Below are 25,108 nucleotides of genomic sequence, written 5' to 3'. Positions count from 1 at the left end.
AGAGCCTCCAAGAAAGGAGAGAAGCCTTTCACAAGGGCATGGGTGACAGGACGAGGTGCAATGGATTCAAACTGGAAGAGAGCAAATTGAGATTAGAAGTTTCCAGAGTAGATAGAAATACTTATTGACCTGAGAATGGGATTTTATTGAACCAGCCAGACTTAACCCTGTAGAGATGGAGTAGTTCCAGCTGGAGTAGAACAAGCTGGCACCCATAAAGTCTTCATCCACCAGTTCTGACTTCATCCTGGAAACTGAGCTTTTTCAGGGGAGAAGGAGCTCACCCCCCTTTGCAATATATCACAGGAAGTGCTGTTTCCTATTTTCAGATATATGTTCGGTCACAAAGAAGAAGCACCCACAGTTAGACCAACTTGATGAAACAGTGAGTAGCTGATTTTTTTTTCCCCTTATCTTTCCATCTACATGTGTGTATATTTAAGAGAAATTCATTAAGTGGGGAGTCTCTGTGCCTAATGACAGTGGCAGTAACAGATATTACCTCTGACATTTCAGCAGAGATAATATGTTTGGGAACAATTGGGTCTTATAACTAGCTTAGAGCTTGGGATAAGGCTAAATGTGAAAGTAGAGAATTCAACTGGACAATTGGTGTAGAAAATGATAATTTGTTTTTGTACCAGAAACTTATTGGGTCTCGGTTTTGAAGCAGTTCCAGGAGATTGATAGCTTGAAGTTGCAGTCTGCTAAGTATAAAAATTGGTCATACATTAAATCCTTCATGATTAACTTAAATGCTCCATATCTAAATCACATCTTGCTCTGCCAGATGCAGTTGGCAGGGGGTTTCTCTTTGTATTATTAAATGTATTATTCAAACATTTAATCTGTTAAAAGTGTTATTTCATTATCATTTTTTAAAGGGATATTGTGACTGGTCCTCTTTTTAATGTGATGTCTCTGAGTCACAACATTAGAAAGTCTTTACTCCATACCTCAGCTACATCTCAACGAGGTATCAGTTTTATACCCAGATTGCAATTTTTGTTAATGAGGTTTTACATGGATAAAAATCATCAGTACTACCCTGGAATTTTTCTACTCACACCCAAAAAAAGATGAGCTCCCCTGCTTGGATAAACAAGATTTGCCACTTGTATATTAGCAAAAAACCTTCAATAGCCTACAAATTCTTTTTCATTTTTTTTACATTCTTGGGAGAATTGCACCGTCATTTGCCTGGAACAGCTGACAACAACAGAGCAGAGGGCTTGAACCTCTCAGTGTAGAGACCCTTGGAGCAATAACAGGACATCACATTATCCTCTGGCATATGCTGGCAACCTCCACTCCAAGCTGTTAGCCTTCCCTTTCGTACTTGAGTTCATCCTCAGAATGGCTGTGACTACAACTGCTGCTTGAACTACTCCCAATTCAATGTTTTATCAGATACTGAAAAAAAACCCCCAAACCAAACCACAGCCAAAAAAACCCCTAAGAGACATACTAGCCCAGAAGTTAGCTTACACAAGAGAAGAGCCTATGTATACAAATACTCATGATTTGGAGGAAGATCCTTAATCCATGTCTCTAATTTCTCTTTCTCAGAATGCTAATTTTCAGTGCTTATGATATTCCTTTACTTTACATTTGTTTAGGTAAGACCACATCCTACTTATTTTGTCTTGAGGCCCGTAGACTGACTCTATTTAACTGCAGAAAAGCTCAAAATTTTTCCCAGACTGTCTTTCCGGTTTTGGTGGGGAACATAAACAATCAGATCCTGCGGGCTCACAGAGAATTAAGCCTGCTCTTTTCAGCCCAGAATATATTTTACTTTCAAAGTTTTTCAGGGTTGAAAAAATGTATCAGTTAGGAGGCAAGTAATTCTGAATGTTTCTAATGCTCAGCTGTTAGAAAAGAGGAAGAGGTTTCCCAGGCCAGGTTTAATTTTGGAAGGGGCTCTTTGCCCAGTCAAATCCTAGAAAGAAATCCTGTGGTCACTACCACATGAAAAGTTGTTTTTGAGGGAAACTATCAGTTTAGAGTCTTACACAGAGTATTTAGTTTACACTTCCATCTTTTCCTTCATCTTTCCTGGTAACTCAGGAAAAGTTCTTACTTTTATGCTTGCTCTCCAAGCAAGTGCAGCTGTTTGTGCACAGATTTCTCTGCACTTTTGCTCCTCCTAGAAAGTCAAAGGCAAAGTTAAAGAGGTAGAGCTATGAGCAGGAAACACTGGGTACCTCTTTTGCAGACCCTGCTATCCGAATATGTGGTATTATTTTTTGTTATTCAAGTTTCAGTATTACTCAGTGCTATGTTGCACTTCTCTCCAAAATGTGCCCTAGATGCTGCTGACACACACTTTTAGGCTGACTACAAGTCATTAAGCAATTTCTTTTTCTGTGTGCCAGATGTTGCCATTTGTGAAAGAAGGATAGTGAGGGTGAGGGCAGTAGCAGTGTTACCTGCTCACACATTTCTAAAGAGAAATCTTTTCTTAAATTGGAAAAAGCTGAAGGGAACTTTGGGAAGGTCATTCAGTTTTGAGATAAGGAGCTCCGTTCATGCACAGATGCTCTTGTAACTTGTAGTTACTACAAGTTCTGGTTTCTGAGGGGAAGCTTTGTCCAAATCCCCTCTAGAGTACAGCAGACTCATTGGGCTGTGACAAATGTCATCCCTAAATAAGTCACTACAGCAACTCAGGAGCTGCTTTGCTTGAATGACATGACAATATCATGTCTGATAGTCCTACCAGCACCTAGACATCTTCTAGCCTAAAGTGACACTGTAGATAGCAGCCAATGCTCAAGAGCTAGTGAGGCTTCTCTCAAAGCAGCCAAAATACAGAAATCTGGAAAGACTTCAGGGCTGCACCTTCATTACAAGAATCTCTGATGTTGCCACAAGTACAGCTTTGTTAAAACTTAAGAGAAATGAAATTATGTTTATTTGGGCTCACAAAGTACAAGTATTCAGCAAGCCAAATTTTATCCCATTTAAGATGTAACTCAATGGTCTTTGCAAGAATTTTTTTTTCCAGGGTCCTGGTATTTGGCCCATTGCTTGGCCAGACCTCTCTGCATCCAGCTTCTTTCGCAACTCAGAACAAGGGGAAAAAACAGTAGCTTCTTACTGGACTCTTCATGTATTTAGATACTCTTACGTGGTTAAACACAGGATAAATTAGTAAGTTCTCCTCTTATATGTCTACCTTAGCCTTGACATGCTGCCTACTTTTGCAAAAATCATTCAAAATTTCTGCCAGCAACTGAAACTACCCTGTGCATGCAGAAACAGTGGGACTGTGGTCAGGACAGTGGTCACTGATGGCCACATGCAGTACAGAAAATGAAAATAATTAAGACTTTGTGAATATTCATACGTAATTTTGGACAGAAAAAAAAAGGAAATAAACTAAATAATTAAATACGAGTTCTCAAATCAGAATGGCTCCGATTATGTTTGAACAGCACAAGAGCAGAGATAAACCTGGGGATCTCTTTGCTGTAACACTTATTTCTGAAGGTTGACACCTAGATAATTTAAGAGCCAAAACCAGACATCATGTCAAGGGCTACAACTTCTGCAGAAGATGCTTCTTTCTGCACAAAAATTAAAATGGGAAATATGGTTAGAGATAAAAGAAAAAAATTAAAATCAAGTGCAATCAGTAATAGAGCTTTTTATCCAAGTCAGTTTTCTAGAGTTCTTTGTGATTAACTCTGCCTGTGTGCAAAAGAGAATCATTTTTTAAAGAAGCATCTCAGAAAATATTTTTAATATTTTTTGCTTCTTTTGAAAAGGAGGACCATACAAATACTGTGAGATTTCCTACCAGGTCAGAGCCAGTAAATAAAACAACCTCAGCACAGGCTGTCTTTCTAGCCAGGGTCAGTGTCAGTTGTAAAGGGCAAGAGCCAAATTGTGGTGTTGGAAAGGCAAGCTTTGTCTGACTGGGATGGACTTACTTTGCTTCCCAGCATCCCTTATGGTGATGTCTTTTAGGTTTGTGAGCACAGCTGAGACAGATGACCCAAAGTGACCAAAAGTGCCATAAAACATCACGCTCAGGAATCAAACTAGAGGCAGAGGGAAGTTTTTTCCAGAGTAGGCATTGCTCAAGGACTGCATCTGCCTACTTGTTGAACATGGCAAGCATTTGTCCTTGTATTACCTCTTGCGGGTTTTTTCAGTTTCATTCTCTTTTTCAGCTTTTTCTCAACCTGCAAGTTTCTTTTCTTCAGCACTTCTGATCCTGCTGTGTGGGAGTGGGTTGACCAGATGGGGCCTTAGCTGCTGGCTGGGGTCAACCTTTCACAGGACACAAGGCTTGGAGAGCAAAGGAGACAAATCTATAGGGAGTCTGTTAACTTTAGTTTTGTTGCTCCCACAATTATTTTCTGCTGTTGTTACAACTCAAAATAAGTACCAAAATTTGAAGAAAACAAGTTACTTTCTTTTTATACAGATACAAAGATTCTACAAGGCTAAGTGCACCAAGGCAGGTTTAGATCAAATATTAGGAAAAATTTCTTCACTTGAAGAAAGGGAAAGGGGAAAGCTTGAAAGGGATATCAAGCTCTGGAACAGGCTGCCTAGGAAAGTGGTTGAGTCACCATCCCTGCAGGTATTTAAAAGCTGTGTAGATGTGATGCTTAGGGACATGATTTAGTGGTGGACTTGACAATGTTAAGTTAATGGCTGGACTCAATGATCTTAGAGGACTTTTCTGATCTAAATCATTCTACAATTCTACAGAACTGTGATTCTATATATGCCGGGGGCTGTCTTTCTAGCTGGTCAGAGTGACCCCGACTAAAGTTCGAAAGTTTCTTTTCCCAGCCCGGTACTTGAAGAAGAAGTCAGGGCTCTTCATTTTTTCGGTCTCAAGATTGTTTATTGCATCTTATCTATAAAGTTCTTTCTCCCTGTCCAGCCGAGATCCGTTTGGCAGGACAGCCAGAGGCACTCCCCCCTCCTCCAGGGCGGTGTTATCTTTATATACCACAAACTACGTGTACAATATTTACAGTTATTTTCCAATACCTATCATCTATATTAGACAGTGAGTTTCTACTTTAGACCAATCTAAAAGTGCCAACATCACCAGACAAGATGGAGGTAGAGAAGAAGAAGAAGGACTAGACACGCCCAAATCCCTCCATCTTGTCACCAGAAACCCCTATACCAAAAATCCTAAAACCTACATTTAGACTCTGTAATTATTTTATTCTTACACTATTTACACTATTGTGGCTTTTATCTCTTTCTATAAAGGTGACAAGTTATTCCGTGGTTCATAATCGAACCCACTGGTGTTCTGGGCTGTGTGCCAGGGTCTCCGAGCCCCCTGGCAAGGGTCCCAGGAAACTCCGGACTCCCAAAGGAATGTCCTGAGTTCCGACATATATATAGGTGTATGTATATTTACTTGTGCATATATACACACAAAAAATTGTTTAATACCATGTAAACAACAAAATTTGTTCAAGAAGGTTATTTTTATTACACATATATCCACCAAGATAAAAATCCAAATCAAAATTATGTCCTCTGGATCCTGAATGCTCTGTAATTATACATCAGGAAAACAGCCTTCTCTCAAAAAGCTGAATAAGCTGACATGAGCTTAAGACACTTCAAAAATTTTGCCTGCTGCAGCTCAGAATGGCCCAGCACATAATTAAATTGACTGTCTACCAAAAAAGCAGAGCAGGGGCTGACTCTCAGTCATTCCAGCCATGGGCTGAGTTTCTTCAGTGACATTTAGACTTGCAGAACTCAAGTGCAGACAGAATGAGATGGTGGTGGTTTTGAGACTGTGGTCTCTGCAAAAGATGCCTGCAATCACACAGGGCAGAGCACACCACTGAAAAAAGTGCAGTCAGGAAAGGAGAGAACACTGGTGCATGACATGAGCGTTCAGGAATCACACAGCAACCTGGGCCAGACGCACTGCCTGAACTCTTCTGCATCGGACATTGTTGCCTTTGTCGAAGAAGAGGCATGACATTTCCAGGAACAGGCTGATTTCAAAACTAACACCATGCCATGGGCAGCCACCTGTCTGTCATCCAGTGTCTGATCAAAGCAGTCGTGATGGCACAGGAAGACAGAGCAGCCCCTTAAGCAGACAGCAAGTAGTGGCCACCAAAGGCATTGACTGCATTTCCTCACTAAGTGACCAGGGAGCACTTTTGGTCCTTCTGACACTTCACAAAATCCTCTGTCCAGCTTCTCATGGGACACATAGGAGCTCTTCTGTGTTCTCTGGGGGTCTGTGAGAAGACAGTTGTCCTGAGCTTTTCAGAGATCAAGTTAAACAAATCTATGCTTCTGCATCTGGCTCACAGTGCTACCAGGGACTTGGAAAAAAGGGAGGCTTTGGCAGCTGGGGGGGCCGACACCCAGACCCATTCTTGCAGGGGAAGTCCAGTCCCTCCAACCATCCCTAAACCAAAACAGAAGGGACAGAGGGTTTGCACAACCCTTGCACTTCCTCATTGTTGCCTTACTGGAAACACTGACTGACAAAGGGTGAAGAACAACATCACATGAAGAACTGTAGTGCACACTCTTAGCTACGGCCGTAACGCTGCCTTTTGCCTTTGTGCCCCCTCCAAGACACTCTACCAATCTGAACTTTGCAGCTACAGGGTAAGGGCTGTAAACAACTACTGAAACAAGGAATCAAAACTCCTTACATCCCCAAACAGCAGTGGAGAAGCCTTTCAGATAACAGAAAGATGCCACAACAGAAATAGGTATTAGAGGCCACTCCAACAGCAACTCTTTTGCATCCTTTGCTAAGATCTTTGTCTGTCTGTTCTCTCTACAGGACCATGCAGCAATTTCATCCCAGAGCTATCTGAAACCAGCACAGTTCCGCTGCCTAAACCTGCCCTAGGCTCTGTAAAAGACCCAGGGTTTGCCATTTTAACACTGCCAACACTGCCAACTTTCCGCTCTTCAAGACGCACAATAGCACAGGTAGGTATGTTTAGTACTGTCCTAATTCCCATGGGTATTAAGGCTCCCAGAATGTCACTTGAAGCAACCTGAAGAAGTGCTTGAAGTCAGCTTTTTTTCACCCACTTCAGAGTGCCTTTGCAGACACCATTTACACCTGACCAGTTCCTGGTTCTCCGTGGGTAAGGGCTACAGGATGGAGCAGCACGATGAGCAGGTGGCCAGATCCCAAGGAGAAGCAAAACTATGTTCTGCATGCTAGGCACAGTGCTCTCCTGAGGCTGCCTTCCTGGCTTTTTACACTCCTCTGGAAAGCTACTGACAAGCACAAGAGCCCCAAACTACCCTCAACTCATTAAATTCATCCATCCTCTCTCCCTGGCTCAGGCAACTGGCAGGCTCTGCTGAGAAGGAAAAATGCCTATGACAATGTACACGTGGGAAATGACACACTTACTTCTAACATGCACCAGTGTGACTTCCCAGATGTATGGATGGATTTCCTGGGAGCTCTGCAATTTCATTCTCTTTCACACCTTGACATCGTAATGCTTGAGTGTTCATCAGCAGACCTCATTTCAGATGAGAACACATCAGCATATTTCATTCTCTTCACTCCTAACTTGGAGATTCCCCTAGTTTAATAGTCTTTTATTCCTTTCCAGACCAATAAACCATGAGAAATGAAACCACAGACTACACCAACTGGCAAGCGACAACAGAATTTGACTATGGCGATTCGACACCATGCATGGGAACGGAGGAAAAGCACTTTGCAGCAAAATTTTTGCCACCTCTTTATTCTTTAGTGGTGGTATTTGGCCTGACAGGCAACATGCTTGTTGTCCTTATCCTGCTAAAATACAAGAGGCTGAAGAGTATGACTGACATCTACCTGCTCAACTTGGCAATTTCTGATCTGCTCTTTGTATTTTCCCTCCCTTTTTGGGCTTATTATGCAGTTCACGACTGGATTTTTGGGGAGGCGCTCTGTCGAATTCTTTCAGGTGTCTACCTCCTTGGCTTCTACAGTGGCATCTTCTTCATAATCCTGCTGACCCTGGACAGGTACCTGGCCATAGTGCATGCGGTGTTTGCTTTGAAAGCCAGGACAGTTACCTACGGCATCCTCACCAGTATCGTCACTTGGGCTGTTGCTGTTTTGGCTTCTGTCCCTGGGGCAGTATTTCAGAAAACTCAGAAGGAAAGTTCAGGCTATACTTGCAGTGCTCATTATCCAAGTGATTCCACAATTAATTGGAAGTACTCTTTTATTTTAAAGATGAACATTCTGGGGCTTATTGTTCCAATGCTCATCATGATTTTCAGTTACTCACAAATTCTAAAAACATTATTGAGATCCAAGAATGAGAAAAAACAGAAGGCAGTCAGACTTATTTTTGTAATCATGATTTTTTACTTCATCTTCTGGACACCATTCCATATTTCTTCTTTTTTGCATACATTTCAAAATTCATTTTTCAGCCCAACTTGTGAACTTAAAGGTCAACTGGAGAAAGCAATTCAAGTGACAGAAACAATCTCAATGATCCATTGTTGCATCAATCCTGTGATTTATGTATTTGTTGGACAAAAATTTAGGGCTTATCTTTATATCTTTTTCCGAAAGCAAGTCGCACCTCACCTTTGCAAAAAATGTCCAAGTCTGTATCGAGAAAAGTTGGAAAGAGTCAGTTCCACATTCACACAATCCACTGCGGAGCATGACATCTCTACTGGACTGTAAAAATACATCAGAACATTAGCTAGTAAATTTTGCATCACTTGCTTTGCCTTAAGGAGTGGCACATCCTTAAGGCATCCTGGGTCACATCGAGATTTAAATAGGACCCAGACAAATATGGTCGTGCTTTTTTACAAAAATCTATCCACTGAGGTTTATTGAGAGGGGAATACAATATTGAAAAGTCTAAGAGGTAATAAGATCACAAGATCTTACTGGGACCATTTAACCCAAGAATTTTTCTGTTTTGCTAATAGTGCAGTCATTTTTAAACATAATCCTTTAACAGCTATAACTAAGTTATAGCATTTTGTTTTTTGCTTTTTAATTTTATGTCTGCCAAATCACCATTCAGTTGCTGACTTTTCCCAAAGTGTGGTTTTAATCAGCAACATTGTTCTTTTTGTGGGTGCAATTCTTCAAGCAACTGCATACACCAAGTTTACTGACTGTACAAGACAATGATGCACTCCTAAAAAGCATGAGCTGGTTTCTGACAAGTCTCATCCCTCCAAGAAAAAAAAAAAAAAAAAGAAACAAAATGAAACCAATAAAGGCCCTTCAGCAAAGATCTGCAAGACCTGAATTAAAATTACCTTGGTATGTGCAATGCAAGTTTCTGTATGAGCAAAATATCAGGACTCTCTGAAGGATGTGAGCACAGCACTGAGAACAGGCCTCCCTAGTTCTGGACGGGTAAATCATGTGCAGAAGAAGAGTCGACACAGCAACATGTGACACTGGTGTGTCAGGTTAGGCTCCTGCATGGGAAAAACATGCTCTTCACACACACAGCAACTCTGACCTTTGGGATACACTTCTAGGAAGACAATGGCCTTGGACCTGCAAAATCAGCCACTTCCAGACAAGGCATACCTTCCTGCCCTCCCAGGAAGAGTGCCTCTTGCCAACTGGTGCTTCAAAGAGAACTGCATTCTGATTGAAGACTTGAGACCATTGGCCTACTGGTGTACAATGGCCAAATACTTTTTCCACCATTGAGAGTTTCCCTGTAAAAGAAAGGAATTTTAGGGACATGGGGTTAGCAAAGAAGAGGAAGAAGGAGCATAGCAGACAATTTCCTACTTCAAACTGTAAAGAAGTGCAGGTGAGCACTCCTTATGCAAGTAAGCTGTCCTTCTGGCTTTTTCCCCATTTCCTTGGAAGGGCACAGCTCATGCATGCAAGGACTTGCTCATGGAAATCTGGAGGGGCAGGTTCAACTAACCTCCAGCAAGGACACCAGAGGGAATTCCATGCTACTTAAGGTCAGGCATGTGATGTCGATGCCTGAATTAACAGCAAATCTCTTCAAGGTCCCTCAGTGGTCAGTAGAGAATAAGAAGTGCCTGAGCCAGAAGCAGTCATGGGATTTAGTCTCAGGGGAAGATTAATTGTCCAGCTGGGGAAGGAACCTGAAAATCTCAGCCTCTTAATTTGGGTATCAGATGCCTTAATCTAGGCGGTGCAAATACTCTTCTTCGTCTTGCCTTAAAATGCTTCTTTTTGTTAGCTTTTATCCCATCAGCTATTGTAACCTTGTGAGGTTAACAGCCACAGACAGACTACACAAAAGACCAGAAATTATCCTCACAGTAAACTTCCTGGCTTAAAAATAATAGTTTTTCTTTCTTTTCTACTTTCTTTACTGAAACAATGTGAAAGCACCTTTATCATTTTAAAGCATAAATTAGGTCCGTGCAATACAAATCTGACTGTAACAGTGATATTTCTATTGCTGTGTTTAATTGTAACTCCTTCTCTTGTTGGAATTAAATTTCTTCCTGTTTTCATGTTAATGCAGTGAAATTAATAAAATCAGTGTCTGGAAATATGTGTATACCCTGTAGCCCATGTTCTCTTCTGTAAGAAAAAGTGCATTGGCTTTGCTCTCAGAGTGGAGATGAGAAAAAGACAAATGGGCACTTGCAATACCACACTGCAAATCAAGCAAACACAGAACTGTCTGCCCAGTCCAGAAGCTTCTGCAGCTGGCATAGCTTTTATCCATTAGCAAACTTGAGAAGAGTGACCTACAATAACTTTGGAGAAAGTCTGGGGCCACAGATTTTAAATTAGTGAGATTTGGAGAAACAGAGTTGTGTGCATTATGAATAGGGAAAGAATGGCAATAAAAGAAGTTACTATATTAATATTGGAATAAACCAGGATTCTCCATAGACTCTCCACAGCAAATTTGAGATCTCTTTGCACCATATAGAGCGATCCCAGACAAGCAGTTGCCTGTTGTCCCATTTTTTATGTGTAAGGAAATTAAGCCCTCAAAATTCAATATGGAAATATGCTCCTGCTTCACCCTACCATTCTCCCTGTTTCATTGTGCCCATTCCTTTTTTTAGCCTATAATCCACACCTCCTTCTCTCCCCTGCACACTCTTCTTATCTATCCACCACAGGATAAGCAAAATTCTATAACCACTCCCCCCTCCTCTTTTTTTTTTTTTTTTTAATTCTGATTTCAAACTTCTATTTTGTGCTGCAGGAACACAAATAAACTAAACTTAAACATTGTGCTATTGTTATGTGCCCAAGCAGGATAATCCTTGATTCTTCATTGCAGTTTTGCACTGTGACATGCCCCTGCATGATAAGAGAGACTTACAGTTATGAAGCTCCAAAACAAACACCTCTCCTTCCAGTGAAAATTACAGGAGGGATAAAAAAAAAAGAATAAAAGGACAAATTTACATGGTATCTTATTGCAGTTAATTAGAAACAAAGAAAGTGCCAGGAGAATTACATGACACTGACCAGATTAAACAGCACAACAGGCAGATACTGCTCATTTTGAAATTTAATTTGCTGCTGTTTTCAACTGCTGATGCCTACTGCCCTTCACTAGGAAGTGTTTAGTGTGGTCACTGGGGCCTCAGAAGCATTACACCCTAATAAAGTAATAAAAAAATTTAAGCTAACAGAGGGAAAAAAAAAAACAAACTGGGAAATTCTGGTGCATTTAGAATACCTATAGCAACCAGGCCAGAACAAATGTGTGCAATATGCTTTGTACCCATATTTTGGTGACACTTGCCTACTAGGAGCTGTACCTTATTAAAAAAATTGAACAGGAGGATTTAAAAAAAAAAAGGTTGTAGAAGTTTGTGTCACTGCCAATATGTTCTGTACATCTGGTGACAGTGAGAGCAATCTTGGTTTGAATGTTTGAAATCTGGAATGACTGATGCTGGGAAGGTGGGACCCCAGCACTGAGAGACAGGAGGGCAGCATTTTTAGAAACACAGGCCAATATCCAAAACTGCACAAACCTCCAAGTGATGTTCAGCTCTCCAGAACTGTGTACAGGGTTGTGCCAGTAGGATACCCATACCACACAACCTATCCTGATACCTGACTTTTTGAATGGAACGCAAACCAAACAGATGGAAGTAAAAGAGCCATCTGGACATACCTTGCAGGGACACTAATATAAGGTATGGACAATTACAGACTATATCTAACCTTTGACTCTTGAAAGTATTTTCTGGTTTCTAGGGGCTGGCATTGTCCTGGGCGTGGATTCTTTGACATGATGTGCAATAAGCTGATTCACACATGCAGTTGAGATATTTTTTTATTTTATATCTGGGCAGAGATGGGTGCTTGGTCACAAATCCGCAAAGCTAGCACACCCCCAAAATGCCAGGTGCTCATTCTTATATGCTTTGAACAACAAAAAAATCAACATTTTCCACATATGCACCAACCTAAAGCTGAAGTCCTAGGCTTTGCATTCTCTGATCTCCATTTAAGGGAGTGCACACTTCCTTCACCCTGCATGCCCTTTGAAGAGGGGGTTTTGTGAGTAAGAGGCAACCGTAGTGTATAGGCAGGTATTTAACTCTGTTAATGACTAAGCAATCTTCTTTGGCTTTATCAACAGTTTCATTTTCTTTGTAGCTTGATATATAGTGTCCTCCTATTCTTACTTCTCAGGTTATAGATTTTGGTTCCTGCATATTTGTTTCTTCCTTAATTTTTCCTAAGTTCTTTAATGTATCCTGTAGTATACTTTGGTGAATTTTTACCTCTCTCAAGCTAGCTCATTGCCTTACTGGGATATACTTTCTCATCAAACAGTCTCTGTTTGTCCTTTGTGTAACCTAGTTTTCACTGGGAAAAAATTGGTGTGTGATTTTCCCAGCCTGCTTAGGAAAAGATCCAGGAGTTACAGGTACATAGGAGAAGCATATCCAATGCACAGACAAGACAGCCCCAAAACGCCAAACTCTAGAGCTAGAATTTATGTACTATTACTGTACCTGAAAAAAAAACCCAAAGTGTGTGAATTAAAGGCCTGTGTAAAAATTAGATTCTGAGAGATTAAATTCTGTGAAATGCATAACTGTGGCCCAAAAGTAAAATCTATTGCATAATGACAACCCTTTATCTACAAATTGGTAGCGCATACATCACAAACATGGTTAAAAATAGTAGAAGGAAGCAACATTCTCTTCTTTGCTGCATAAGGAAATATTGTTCAGTAAGAGCAGCTTGAAGAAAGCCAAAACAAAAATTATATCATGGCAATAAGAGACAGGATGTGCAGCAATTTATAATGACATATGTGACAGATTTACCATAAAGAAACAAACAGCATAAAAATAATAGGTGAAAGAGCTGCCAGCCTTTCTTTGATGTTATTGACAATAAACAGCAATGTGCAGAAATGTTCATCAGCTTTAGAAATGCTTGTGTCTTCCAGAATTTGGTTTTGTTACCTATCTTCTTTTTCACCAATATGGGAAGTGTTTTGGGTTTTTTTCTCTAGTCTATATGATAAAAATCTTAGGGTGTGGTACATCGTGCTTTTCCCCTGTTCTCCTCAAAAGAATACATCTCACAGATGTTAAGATTGGGTGTGATTGTGATGGTGGCTCAAATGATGAGTCACCAGAACTTGAGAGCCTGAAAGAGAAGGCTGATAAGAAAAAATAGCCTGAGCAATAAAGTAGTTTGAATTGGATTTTTATTCAGCCTCTTCAAGACAAAGACATTTACTACTGATGAAAGAAAATACATGCTAATACTAACTCAGTTTGGACACAGATGTCGTGAATAGAACAAGCAACAAGATTAATCTAGTTCATGTTCACTTGTCTTTATTTGACCTCTTCTCCAGATGAAAAGGATTAATCTTTGCTGTAGCAATAGACTTTTAATAAGACAGTTGTGCTCTATCGCACTGTGTATACCTAAGAAAGATATTTGTCATTCTGTTCCAGGGTTCCTTCTTCCCCCCAGCCTTTCTTCTTCAGGTGGTGCAAGTTTGCAATAACTTGAATGGAAACTGTAAGTTGAAAATTCACATTTCTGTACCCATAATTATACTTGATGATACTTGTGTATCTCAGTGGTATGTGAGGTTTTGGTATGTGTCCTAGTGTAGCCAGTTTGGTACTGGTGTAAGTCTCACATAATTACAGCATCTCCTCTGGGAGTGCCATACCACCCAGATACTGACCCTTCAGTGTGATGGGCTGACTGCTGTAAAGATGAATCATATAATCAAACATTGGATAGGAGAGATTGACAAATGCAGCTTGGCTTGACACTCAGTGTACATGGCTGTACACTTGCTGAGTGCCTCAACTTGAGCACCACAGATGGGGAATGTAGCTCACTTCCATTCCAGGAATATCTTTATGGAGGGAAGGAGCATCACACCACTAAGCAGAACTACTCATCTCTGAATGAAAACCATGATAGGTAAAATTTAAAGCTATATCAGCCCACTGAATCATTACTTTTTTATTTGAACAATAGCTTCAGTTTCTTGTTAAAATGATAAGATTCAGCTTAGGTAACAAGTCTTAAAATCCACTGGCATTCATGACAAGCAGCAGTGCACCTTATTCAAAGAAATGCTTGGCAAGGGATTGAGAAAAGGAGAGAAAAATCTGACTTACAACAACAGATGTTTCTTGCATTGTCCATATCTGTGTTCACACACAAAAGATGGAGGCAGCAGAAAAGAGGAGGTGAGATAACATTAAGATGATCAGTCCCAGATTAGTGTGTTGAAATTTCAGACTGGATGGGAGACCAATTCCTACAGGAAAGGTCTTGTCCTAATTACTGCCGGTCGGGGGCTATGTACAAACCACGAATGGGATGGGACTGCTGTGGAACGTGCCTTGAGCTGTTTTATTTTTCAGCATCAGTCTCATTATATGGCTATGACAATGGGAAGATGCCATCAGCTCACATCCCAAGCAGCAGACAAAGAACTTAATATTACAACTTACTTTATAACTTTTTTGACCAATCACACAAAGCAGAAGCATATTGACAGTGGTTCCATCCAACCACTATAAGCACACGTACCTTTGCTTAAAACAATACTTGCTTATTTCGAATACAATGCCCGCTTGTAAGCCTTAAAACACAATGCACAGAGCTCCATTATTAAGCGTCGAACTTCCTAATATCTTGCTGGATAAACTTTTCTGCAGCTTAGGAAGTTATCCTAGACAAGCATTAATACACGGACCATTGTTCTACTCGTCCTTGCTTTTCTACTTTTTAAATAATTTTTCTGCTGACCTATCTCATGGCTACTGCTTAGCTCTAATCACAGTTCTGCTGTCTCTGAGGCCTGCCTTTTGTAGCTTTCCCAAAACCCTCTGATTTTATGGATTCCCACACTAATAGCATTGATGAACAGCACATCACCCAATGCCCCACAAAGAGCACAAAGGGGATTTGGCTTACCTACAGCCTCATGCAAGACCTGACCAAATCTGGCCTCCCAGCAGCTCTGCATATCTGCAGCTGGGGTAGAGCTAATTGTATATATCCTGCAGGTGCTGGCAATAAAGCCACACAACCCAGTACTTGGGCTGCCAAGTGCCACAGCAATTCACACTCTCTCTGGGGATTTTCTCATCCAGCTGTAAGATGCAGCTGGTGAGCAGACCAAGTGCATTCCCCTTATTCAGCTGTTACAACCGTGAGTGGCAGAGGCCCTCTGTTGGTGTGCAATACTCTTCATCAGTAAACAACATGCCACACTGTGCTTGCTGACCAGACTGAGCTATGGGAACTAAAAGCTATAATCAACAAAATCAAACTCATTAATGAAGCCAATGAATCTGTGGGACTATTTCTGAAGACCACCCTACCACAGGTCTTAGTTTAAAGCAGTAGTGGTAGTTAGTCAAAATGCTGTAGGCAAGTTTTGCAGGAGCATATTTTAGAATTAAAAAGCTTGATGAAAAACAGGCAAGTCCAGCAACAGGTTTGAGACTGTTTCCCCTGCTCCTATAGTATGAAATTATGAAAGGGTTTAGAGTCTCCAGTGGGTTAAGTAACATGTAACATACAGGAATCTATGCAGTCTTCAAGACGAGATACTTAAAATATTTATTAATTTTAGTATGTAGATTGTTTAGAAATTATATATTGAAAAAGTAATTTGACACAATACCTTGCTTCAGAATAATAAGCATTCAGTATGAAAGCAGAGTTTTTTATCCAGGAAAGTCAGGCAGTAATTGGGAACTTGTCTTAAGTGTAGTGGAAACAGTATTAGAAGCAGCTACTTCCATGGACTGTGTAGGGAGTCTAATATAGTCAGTCCATCAAGCATGGTGGGGTGAACATGCCCTTAGAATACCCTTCAAGGGCCTTTAATTTTGATCCTGAAATTCCAGCCTTTAAAGAGCTCATTGGAACAGCTGATTAGGAAAGGAAGAGAAAAATTCATTTGTACTATGGAATAAAGATTAGTTCCTCGTGCAAAGAAGGGTTGGCAAGGAAAAGAGTGTGAGCTTTTCACTCTTTACTGTCTCCCCACAGACCTGAGGGATAACTCAGAAGTTGTGATTCCCTTGACTTCTGTTAAGGAATGGCAGCATCCAATGAAAGACATCATTGTGCTTTTGTTTTAAAATCTTTTAAGGATACCAAGGAGTAAGTGCAGAAAAGGCATCCCTTTAGTGCCTTCACTGATGGGATGAGATCCTCCAGAACCCTACCAAGAAATGTCAAAGTGAGGCAGGGGGTGGTACTTCACCAGGTATCTTCTCAGGGGTTCTATCTAAGGGGTTCTCTGGCATTTGGTCAGGCACCATTCCCTTTCCTGCTTTCTGTATTTTTCCTACCTTCTTTGTAATTTCTTTGATGTCCAGGAAGGATCTAGAAATCTGCTCACAGTGCAGCTTCAGTTTAAAAGTCAGAGAAATCAGCTATGAGAAAGGAAATCGATAAGAGATCAGATTTTATCAGGCTTTTCTAAAGCTTAATTCCAAAACATTAGTAACAGTGATGTTTTAAAAGATCACACTTTAGTTCTTAGATCAGACTTTAGCTTTAGCTCACTACATAGACTAAGTCATAGCTTTATGAGAGGGATTAAAAAATATAGTTGAGAAGACAAGGTGAAAGAAAAATAGGATTGATCAACTATCCTGAAATATAAGGACTGCAACTAGAGCAAGACGACAGAAAGTGCAGGTAATTCTGAATAGAAGCAAAAACTTTATTCAAAGGCTTCACAATTTCTTAAAGGACAGAAAAACATAAAAGAAATGTAATGACTTAAAAATGCAAAGGGATGAACCGCATGTAAACTGTACTTGATTCGAACAGGTTAGCTAAAAGAAAAAGATAAAATAATTATATAAACCCTTTTTCTAAAACTATAGTGCTGGGTTGTGAAACTTCAACTCCTAGGAGGATCCGCTAGAATTTCAACATATCTGCACGTCTCAAGAGTTAGAAAAGTAACATCTGATGACCCATTTTTAGAAAAAAGAGAACCAGAGAACTGCTCCTTCATTTTTTTTTTTAAATGAGAATAGATTTTTTTGCTTGAAGTTTTCAAACTGATACATCCTTCTTCACACAGGAAGACGTGTTTTTGACCTTCTTTTTTGTGACGGACAAGTAATTTTAGCATTACTCATGTTGTAAGAATACAAGACATCACCTGCACGATAAGATACATGGTAAGTCATCTTTGCCTTTTTAATTTTTTTTTTTACATTTAGTAGCTACATAGGTAGTATGATGTCTGAAGTGAAACACACTAGTGGAATCCTGCCAGTGTACTCATCTTTAAAAATCACCCTGGCAAAATGCATAATATATGTTAAACAGAATACACTAGTTTTAAAGGACAAAATCATTAGAAGACTTGAGCAGAGCATCCAGGTAGGGAAAGAAATAAATCTCTAGTGATTTATCTGAATAAGAAACATAATGCAGTATGCCTCCCTGATTTTGTTTCCAAAAATTATGTGCAATGATGGAAATATGGATTTTAAAACTGCAACTTCAAAACAGTTGTTTGAATGTTGAGTTATTTAAGAGTACTTATGCTTCTCATAGGATGACTACAGAAAAATCAGTGTTGTATTTCAGACACTGACTGATTGGATCCTGTTTACATGCAGGACTTTACACTTAGCACTTTACCTCCATTTGCCACAGCCTTAAAATTATTATCATTTTATGGGACTATGCAAATGAACTGAAACTCACTTTAATAAAATCTTTGCCTCTTAGAACACAGAAAGCTGTGACCTGAAACTCAGCATGAAACAGGGACACGAGTTTACTCATCTTTTCTATGGTGAGCCTTTCTTTTAAAAAATTAATTACTGCTAATCTTCTCAAACAGAGAAACAGAATTTGTATAGCAGATTGCAGGTTTCTGGAATTATTGCATTTGTCTAAACTGTACTCAAAATTATATAGAACTTTTTTAAAAATATAATTTCTTCTGGGATCTTTGTTGACTACCTTTCAGGGTTTTTTTAATGATCAGGAAATATAAGCCCAGTCAGACATCCCTCTAGTTAGTGAACTGATTAATCCAGTGAAATGTTCCAACCAGCTGCCAACAGTGCCTCTTAAAACATCAAGATTATAGGCTAAAGCACGAACCTGCTTATAGTTCTTTTTTCTGGGTTCCAAATTAGTATTTTTAGTCTCCATCATCAGCATGGGCTGGATACTATACTCAATTCAGAGTAGTAAATACTTTTGCAGAGAGACTTGTGAAGCAAAGGCTTGGCTAGAGGAATGGGGCTTGGCTAGCAGGAGCAACTGCTCAAAGGGGAAGCCATAACTTTAGCATGCAGAAAGGGTTGTAAGGAAAAAGACAAGATGCAGGGAAGATTTGGTAGTCATTCCAGGAAGGCAGAGGAAAAAGAGAGAAGGCATTGAGATAGCAGTTAACGGGAAGAAAGGTCTGTCACAAAAATTATTATCACAGTAATATCAAGGCAGCATTTTGCTATGAATCCTATCAATCACCTACTCATAAAAACCCACTCTCTGTTTATGACTTAGTTGTTTTCTATACCCATATTTATGCATGACCATCCCACAGGTGCAAAATGAGCAAGACAGGAAGTGCTGGGTCTGGCACTCATCCCATAATCCCAGCATACAGCATGGCTGATTTGCACATTGTAAATCAGGATACTCAGCTATGTGCAGGGATGTACTGTCAGGGCATGCAACATGGATCTAGAAAGTCTCGGTGAAGGAAATCTTAAATATTTACTTGGGTAATGCCCAAGTCTCATCAGGCTTTGAAGTAAAGAATTTAATGTTTTAGACCAAACTATTTTTTTTAAGTGTTGCTGAAAGTACTTAAGAAATATAAACCCTTAGCTACTTTAAAATCAAGATATTTATTGACAACAGACAGAGCCACAGCCACTTCCTTTACCAACAAAACCATAACTGCTGTATTGTAATAACTACATAGTAAGTATGACTATGGAAAAAAATGTTTCACAGAGATTGCCAGAGTTTCCTAAAAGACAATCTTTGAAGAGGTTGACAGCACTTATTTGCCATCAAGAAATTGTATCTGGGCAAAGCTGAGACACAGCAAATTACAATTTGCTAATATTCTCTTACTCCTCATTCTCCAAAAGAAAACTTTGCACCTTACTCAACATACCAAAGTAATGTCTGAACATGAATGTTGTTTTTCTTATTATTCTTGGGAGCAGAGCTGGTAGCCAGACTCAAAAACTCGGGGAAAGAGCATAAAAACCTTTTGCAAAAGCAGCATTTATTTTTGCACAAGGTGCAGATTTTGCTCCAACAAAACTTCCTCTTTTGGAGCAGATGCATATCGGCACCATGCAGCATAGGAATCTCCATCAGGAGCTGGCAGCAGAACCTCATTTTTAAGGTCACATACCTAGCAAATAGCCCCATCCCCAAGACTTCAGTTAGGTTTAGCTAAGTCAACTACTTTGACACAGATTAAGGACACTGGCATTTTAAGCAATTTGTTTTTACAGCAGTAAATAGTCTATTCTCTTGAGAGGTTTTATCTACAGGCACAAAGATATGCTTTGGGGATTTAACAGGCTCTAAGTAAGAATGGAGCACTATGAGTTTGTACCAAAAAGCAGAGCAGGGGCCTGTCTCAGTCACCCCAGCCATGGGCTGAGTTTCTTCAGTGACATTTAGACTTGCAGAACTCAAGTGCAGACAGAATGAGATGGTGGTGGTTTTGAGACTGTGGTCTCTGCAAAAGATGCCTGCAATCACACAGGGCAGAGCACACCACTGAAAAAAGTGCAGTCAGGAAAGGAGAGAACACTGGTGCATGACATGAGCATTCAGGGATCACACAGCAACCTGGGCCAGACACGCTGCCTGAACTCTTCTGCATCGGACATTGTTGCCTTTGTCTAAGAAGAGGCATGACATTTCCAGGAACAGGCTGATTTCAAAACTAACACCATGCCATGGGCAGCCACCTGTCTGTCATCCAGTATCTGATCAAAGCAGTCGTGATGGCACAGGAAGACAGAGCAGCCCCTTAAGCAGACAGCAAGTAGTGGCCACCAAAGGCATTGACTGCATTTCCTCACTAAGTGACCAGGGAGCACTTTTGGTCCTTCTGACACTTCACAAAATCCTCTGTCCAGCTTCTCATGGGACACATAGGAGCTCTTCTGTGTTCTCAGGGGGTCTGTGAGAAGACAGTTGTCCTGAGCTTTTCAGAGATCAAGTTAAACAAATCTATGCTTCTGCATCTGGCTCACAGTGCTACCAGGGACTTGGAAAAAAGGGAGGCTTTGGCAGCTGGGGAGCCTGACATCACAGTCACAGCCTTTCTCTGCTCCCAGTGTGCAGCAGAATTTGCCTGATGGCTTTCAATTCTCTCCTGCACACTCACCTCCCAGGCCCTGAATCCTAGCAAGGGAAGGTCAGTCCACCACAGAGTGCCTAAATCAAGAATAGCCATGGCTCAGATTCAATCCACCATTCCTCTGTTTCTGGTTTAGCCAGGCAGCTGATGATCTCTACTGAGAAGGAAAAATACACATGACAATGTACATGTGGGAATTGACACACTGCATACTTCCAACTTGAAGCAGTGTGACTGCACAGCTGTATGGATGAGTTTCCTGGGAGCTCTGCAATTTCATTCTCTTGACATGGTAATGCTTGTGTGCTCATCAGCAGACCTCATTTCAGATGAGAACACATCAGCATATTTCATTCTCTTCACTCCTAACTTGGAGATTCCCTTAGTTTAATGTCTTTTTTGTTCTCATTTCCAGACCAATACACCATGGGAAATGAAACCACAGACTACACCAACTGGCAAGCGACAACAGGAATTGACTATGACGATTCCACGCCTTGCCCTGCAACTGAGGAAAAGCACTTTGCAGCAAAATTTTTGCCACCTCTTTATTCTTTAGTGGTGATATTTGGCCTGACAGGCAACATGCTTGTTGTCCTTATCCTGCTAAAATACAAGAGGCTGAAGAGTATGACTGACATCTACCTGCTCAACTTGGCAATTTCTGATCTGCTCTTTGTATTTTCCCTCCCTTTTTGGGCTTATTATGCAGTTCACGACTGGATTTTTGGGGAGGCACTCTGTCGAATTCTTTCAGGTGTCTACCTCCTTGGCTTCTACAGTGGCATCTTCTTCATAATCCTGCTGACCCTGGACAGGTACCTGGCCATAGTGCACGCGGTGTTTGCTTTGAAAGCCAGGACAGTTACCTACGGCATCCTCACCAGCGTCATCACTTGGGCTGTTGCTGTTCTTATTTCTGTCCCTGGGGTAGTATTTCACAAAACTCAGAAAGAAAGTTCAGGCTATACTTGCAGTGCTCATTATCCATCAGAGCAGAGGAATACATGGAAGCAATTCCTCACCTTAAAAATTAACATCCTGGGACTTCTTATTCCAATGTTAATCATGATCTTCAGCTACACACGAATTATAAAGACGTTACTGCAATGTAGGAATGAGAAGAAACATAAAGCAGTCAGGCTTATTTTCATTATCATGATTATCTACTTTTTTTTCTGGGCACCATACAACATTTGCATTCTCTTGCGTGATTTTCAAGGCGCATTTTCCATCTCTACTTGTGAAGGAAATGGTCAACTGCACAAAGCAATCCAAGTGACAGAAACAATCTCAATGATCCATTGTTGTATGAACCCTGTAATCTATGCCTTTGCTGGAGAAAAATTTAGAAAATATCTTCGCAGCTTTTTCCGAAAGCAGATTGCAGTCCACTTGTCTAAATACTGTCCTGTTTTCTATGCTGATACAGCTGAACGAGCGAGCTCCACCTACACACAATCTACTGGAGAACAAGAAGTTTCTGCTGCGTTATAAGTTATGTCTAGTGAAAAAACGAATTTGACTCTTGTGAGATCAACTCTACCATAAAAGCCTGCTGAATCTCTCCTGGATATTGTCTCTAAGGCAGCTGAAAAAAGAAAAATCATAGAATACACATTTACCAAAGTTTGCATTTGCTCACAGACTTGGGTATTTGTAAATATATGAAAAAGATGCAGCAAATTACCTGACTAGGAGCCTGATCTAGCAGGCTAACAGATTTTCTGAAGTGAATTTGAGGTTATAAAGTTACACTGGTTCTTTGGAAAATTCTCTTGACTTTGTACATCACACAAGATACCTCACTCATTGATACTCAGTCTCAGTCATATTTTTTACTAGTCTGGTTGTCTGTCTCTGTAAATAAGTCTAAATTACTAAGGTCTGTCATACAGCATGGAATGGAATATTTTATACACTTAGAATGGACTCAGATATTTCATGGTATATTTTCCTTTGTGTATGGTTGAGTCCTAACCACTTAGATCTTTCTCATAATAGTTCTAACTGCTAGGGGCTAATACCTGAGTGACTTTTTAGTTTGATTCTTCTTTTACTCATCTGTTCTTTTATATGCTATTCGTGCTAAAAAGATAATATAATTGAGCTATCATTAAAAAACTAATGTCCTATAGCTGATCAGAAAATCAGTGTGATGACAGTATTTTAAAAATAAAGTGTTTCATATGGAGCTTTAACCAGGTTGGATCAAATGTGGAGAGTGAGTGAAGAGTGTTTTAGTTTTTTGGTGCAGTGATTTTGCTTGCCTTTTTTGTAGCCTACATAAGAGAAAAACTTAAAAAAAAATGAATGCAGGCATAATGGCTATTGCTACAACAGTGGTGAAACAGATGTGAAAATTATTTCTGAACTGGATTGACACAGATGTTTTTAGATATAGGAGTATGCTATAAATATTTAAGTTAACAAAACATCTGAATAAGTAAAAATATTCCCTGTTCTACAGAGTCAAGGGCATAGACCATTTCTCTTTTGTTTCAGAAGTTGGTATCATTTGGGTAGCTGTGCCAATGGGGGGTTTTTGCCATTTAGGAGTTTTACAGAGAGCAAAATTTTCATAATTAGTAAGACTGGTGATTAAATATGACTGATTCTCCATAAAGCTCAGAACCTGTAAAGCATGGGAACACATAGAAAACATGTAATAAATATTGGGCTACTCAGGTGCTTAAGAACACAACATGATCACAGTACTAATTAATTTGGTCCAATTTCTCCTTTTAGCAGTTCTTATATTACCCCTAGGACATATGGTATTGGACAACTTTGGAGACAGGAAATAAAAAGTGAATATTTTGTTTGTTGTTCCTATCCAGAAGGGCAATTTCTGTTTCGCAGCTTCTCTTGAGAGCCTTTTAAATAATATTTTCAAAGAAGCAAATGTTTCAAGATGTTTCAAAGAAATTTTACAGTGGAAAGTGCTTGCGAAAACAGGAAGTGAAATAGGGAAATCTTTACTTATCAAACCACTTGTTTTGTGTTATTTATTTTGTCATATTAGCACCACTTTGGAACTACATCCACATGGGAAGTGTAAGAGAAGTATACCACACCTTCTCATCTCATTTACAAGATTTCCATCTGCATACTCTTCTTTAAGGCCATTTGTATCAATTACTTTCTGGACTTAGTACATGCTTTTAAAATGGACAAATATATCAGCATAATGACAAATACACACTTTCTAGTCAGGCTGGATTTTTTTGGGTTTTTTTTTTTTTTACTTATAGAATACATTTATGAAAACAATTTTATATTTTATTCTGACTAGTTGTTCCTGCCGCACTAGCCATGTAATGAGCCACTATTCTGCTCTTAACAAGAACTTTCTCTTGGTCTTAAAAACACCTTGCCTTTAGGAAACTACTTTCTCTGGAGGGCTTTGATGCCAAACACAGTAATTCCTCTTTGTCATCCCTTTGGGAGCAAAGCACAACAACTAAACATGCGTGGGCACACTGATAAGCTTTCTGAGAGGCACGTCAAAACTGCCCTGATCCTTCTACAGCATGGGCCTCTAATCATGGATCTTTCTAAGCAACAAGCAGCTTCCAGAGGAAAGAGGTAGAACTGAGATTGGTGGCCCAGCAGTTTGGCAGCTTATCAAGGGTTTCCATCACTTCACTGGAAAGGGATCACACTTCAGTACATGAAAACAAGTCATAGTTCAGCAACTGCAATGAACTGTGATCCACATTCAAGGAGACAATTGAAAACACAGTATTTGATTGTACTGCTGGTATATTCAGTTAAGGACTCTGCCAATAACTGTAATAATACTTTGTATTATGCCATCCAAAAAAGTTGGTTAACTTTTTTGTTAGACTTCTTGATCCTTCCCCATTTTTTAGAATAGCCCAGAAGAATGAAAAAGGAAAATAAATTCCTCTTCATAACACTGAAAGAACAGGCAGGACAAAATTGTGGTTTTACAAGCGGACTAAGAACCAGCATAATCAAAAAACCATCAATATAACTCCAGTGCTCTTGACTGCTTGTCACTAATAATCTAATAATAAATATGCTATTTTGGTTGTCATTACATTTGATTTTGTTTACATTTACCAATGGGAAAAGCAGTATCTCAGACAATTCACACTGATCCTAGATTATTTATATTAGTGTTTTTTTAAATAAATAAGCGTATAAAAGAATTCCAGTGTATTTAGTGACCTAAGTAATTAGGTCATCTAGCTAAAATCTGACGATTACAGCGGACTTAAGCACACACTTCAGTTTTTAAGATTACAGTG

General features: G+C 39.8%; 2 protein-coding genes across 5 annotated transcripts; both read left to right on the top strand.

The window, feature by feature from the left end:
- The first annotated feature begins 239 nt into the window (after positions 1-239).
- Positions 240-10,515, top strand: LOC132328002 (C-C chemokine receptor type 5-like). Of its 2 annotated transcripts, none has more exons than XM_059847788.1 (3): positions 240-385; positions 6,809-6,960; positions 7,605-10,515. In XM_059847788.1, the coding sequence occupies exon 3, from the start codon at positions 7,616-7,618 to the stop codon at positions 8,684-8,686; it is 1,071 nt and encodes a 356-aa protein (XP_059703771.1). In that variant the 5' UTR covers positions 240-385; positions 6,809-6,960; positions 7,605-7,615; the 3' UTR covers positions 8,687-10,515. The 2 variants fall into 2 exon arrangements, with proteins under 2 accessions (XP_059703771.1, XP_059703778.1); XM_059847795.1 differs by lacking the exon at positions 240-385 and adding an exon at positions 2,634-3,156.
- Positions 10,516-16,785: 6,270 nt separating this feature from the next.
- Positions 16,786-24,899, top strand: LOC132327970 (C-C chemokine receptor type 5-like). 3 transcript variants are annotated; one of them, XM_059847719.1, is made up of 4 exons: positions 16,786-17,158; positions 17,553-17,652; positions 18,212-18,278; positions 21,247-24,899. In XM_059847719.1, exons 2-4 carry the CDS (start codon positions 17,650-17,652, stop codon positions 22,326-22,328), a joined length of 1,152 nt encoding a protein of 383 aa, XP_059703702.1. In that variant the 5' UTR covers positions 16,786-17,158; positions 17,553-17,649; the 3' UTR covers positions 22,329-24,899. The 3 variants fall into 3 exon arrangements, with proteins under 3 accessions (XP_059703702.1, XP_059703703.1, XP_059703693.1); XM_059847720.1 differs by lacking the exon at positions 18,212-18,278 and having other exon boundaries at positions 16,788-17,158; XM_059847710.1 differs by lacking the exon at positions 16,786-17,158 and having other exon boundaries at positions 17,300-17,652.
- The last annotated feature ends 209 nt before the right edge of the window (positions 24,900-25,108 follow it).

The sequence above is a fragment of the Haemorhous mexicanus genome, chromosome 1, assembly GCF_027477595.1.
Source record: "Haemorhous mexicanus isolate bHaeMex1 chromosome 1, bHaeMex1.pri, whole genome shotgun sequence".
NCBI lineage: Eukaryota > Metazoa > Chordata > Aves > Passeriformes > Fringillidae > Haemorhous > Haemorhous mexicanus.
The sequence above is the reverse complement of the archived record's forward strand: the minus strand, read 5'-3'. Positions and strand labels throughout refer to the sequence as shown.

Excerpts from the sequence above, each read along its gene's own strand:
- LOC132328002 (XM_059847788.1), top strand. The coding sequence starts at position 7,616 with ATGAGAAATGAAACCACAGACTACACCAACTGGCAAGCGACAACAGAA.
- LOC132327970 (XM_059847719.1), top strand. Across the intron at positions 18,279-21,246 it reads GTTTACTCATCTTTTCTATG|ACCAATACACCATGGGAAAT; the intron begins GTGAGCCTTTCT and ends TCTCATTTCCAG.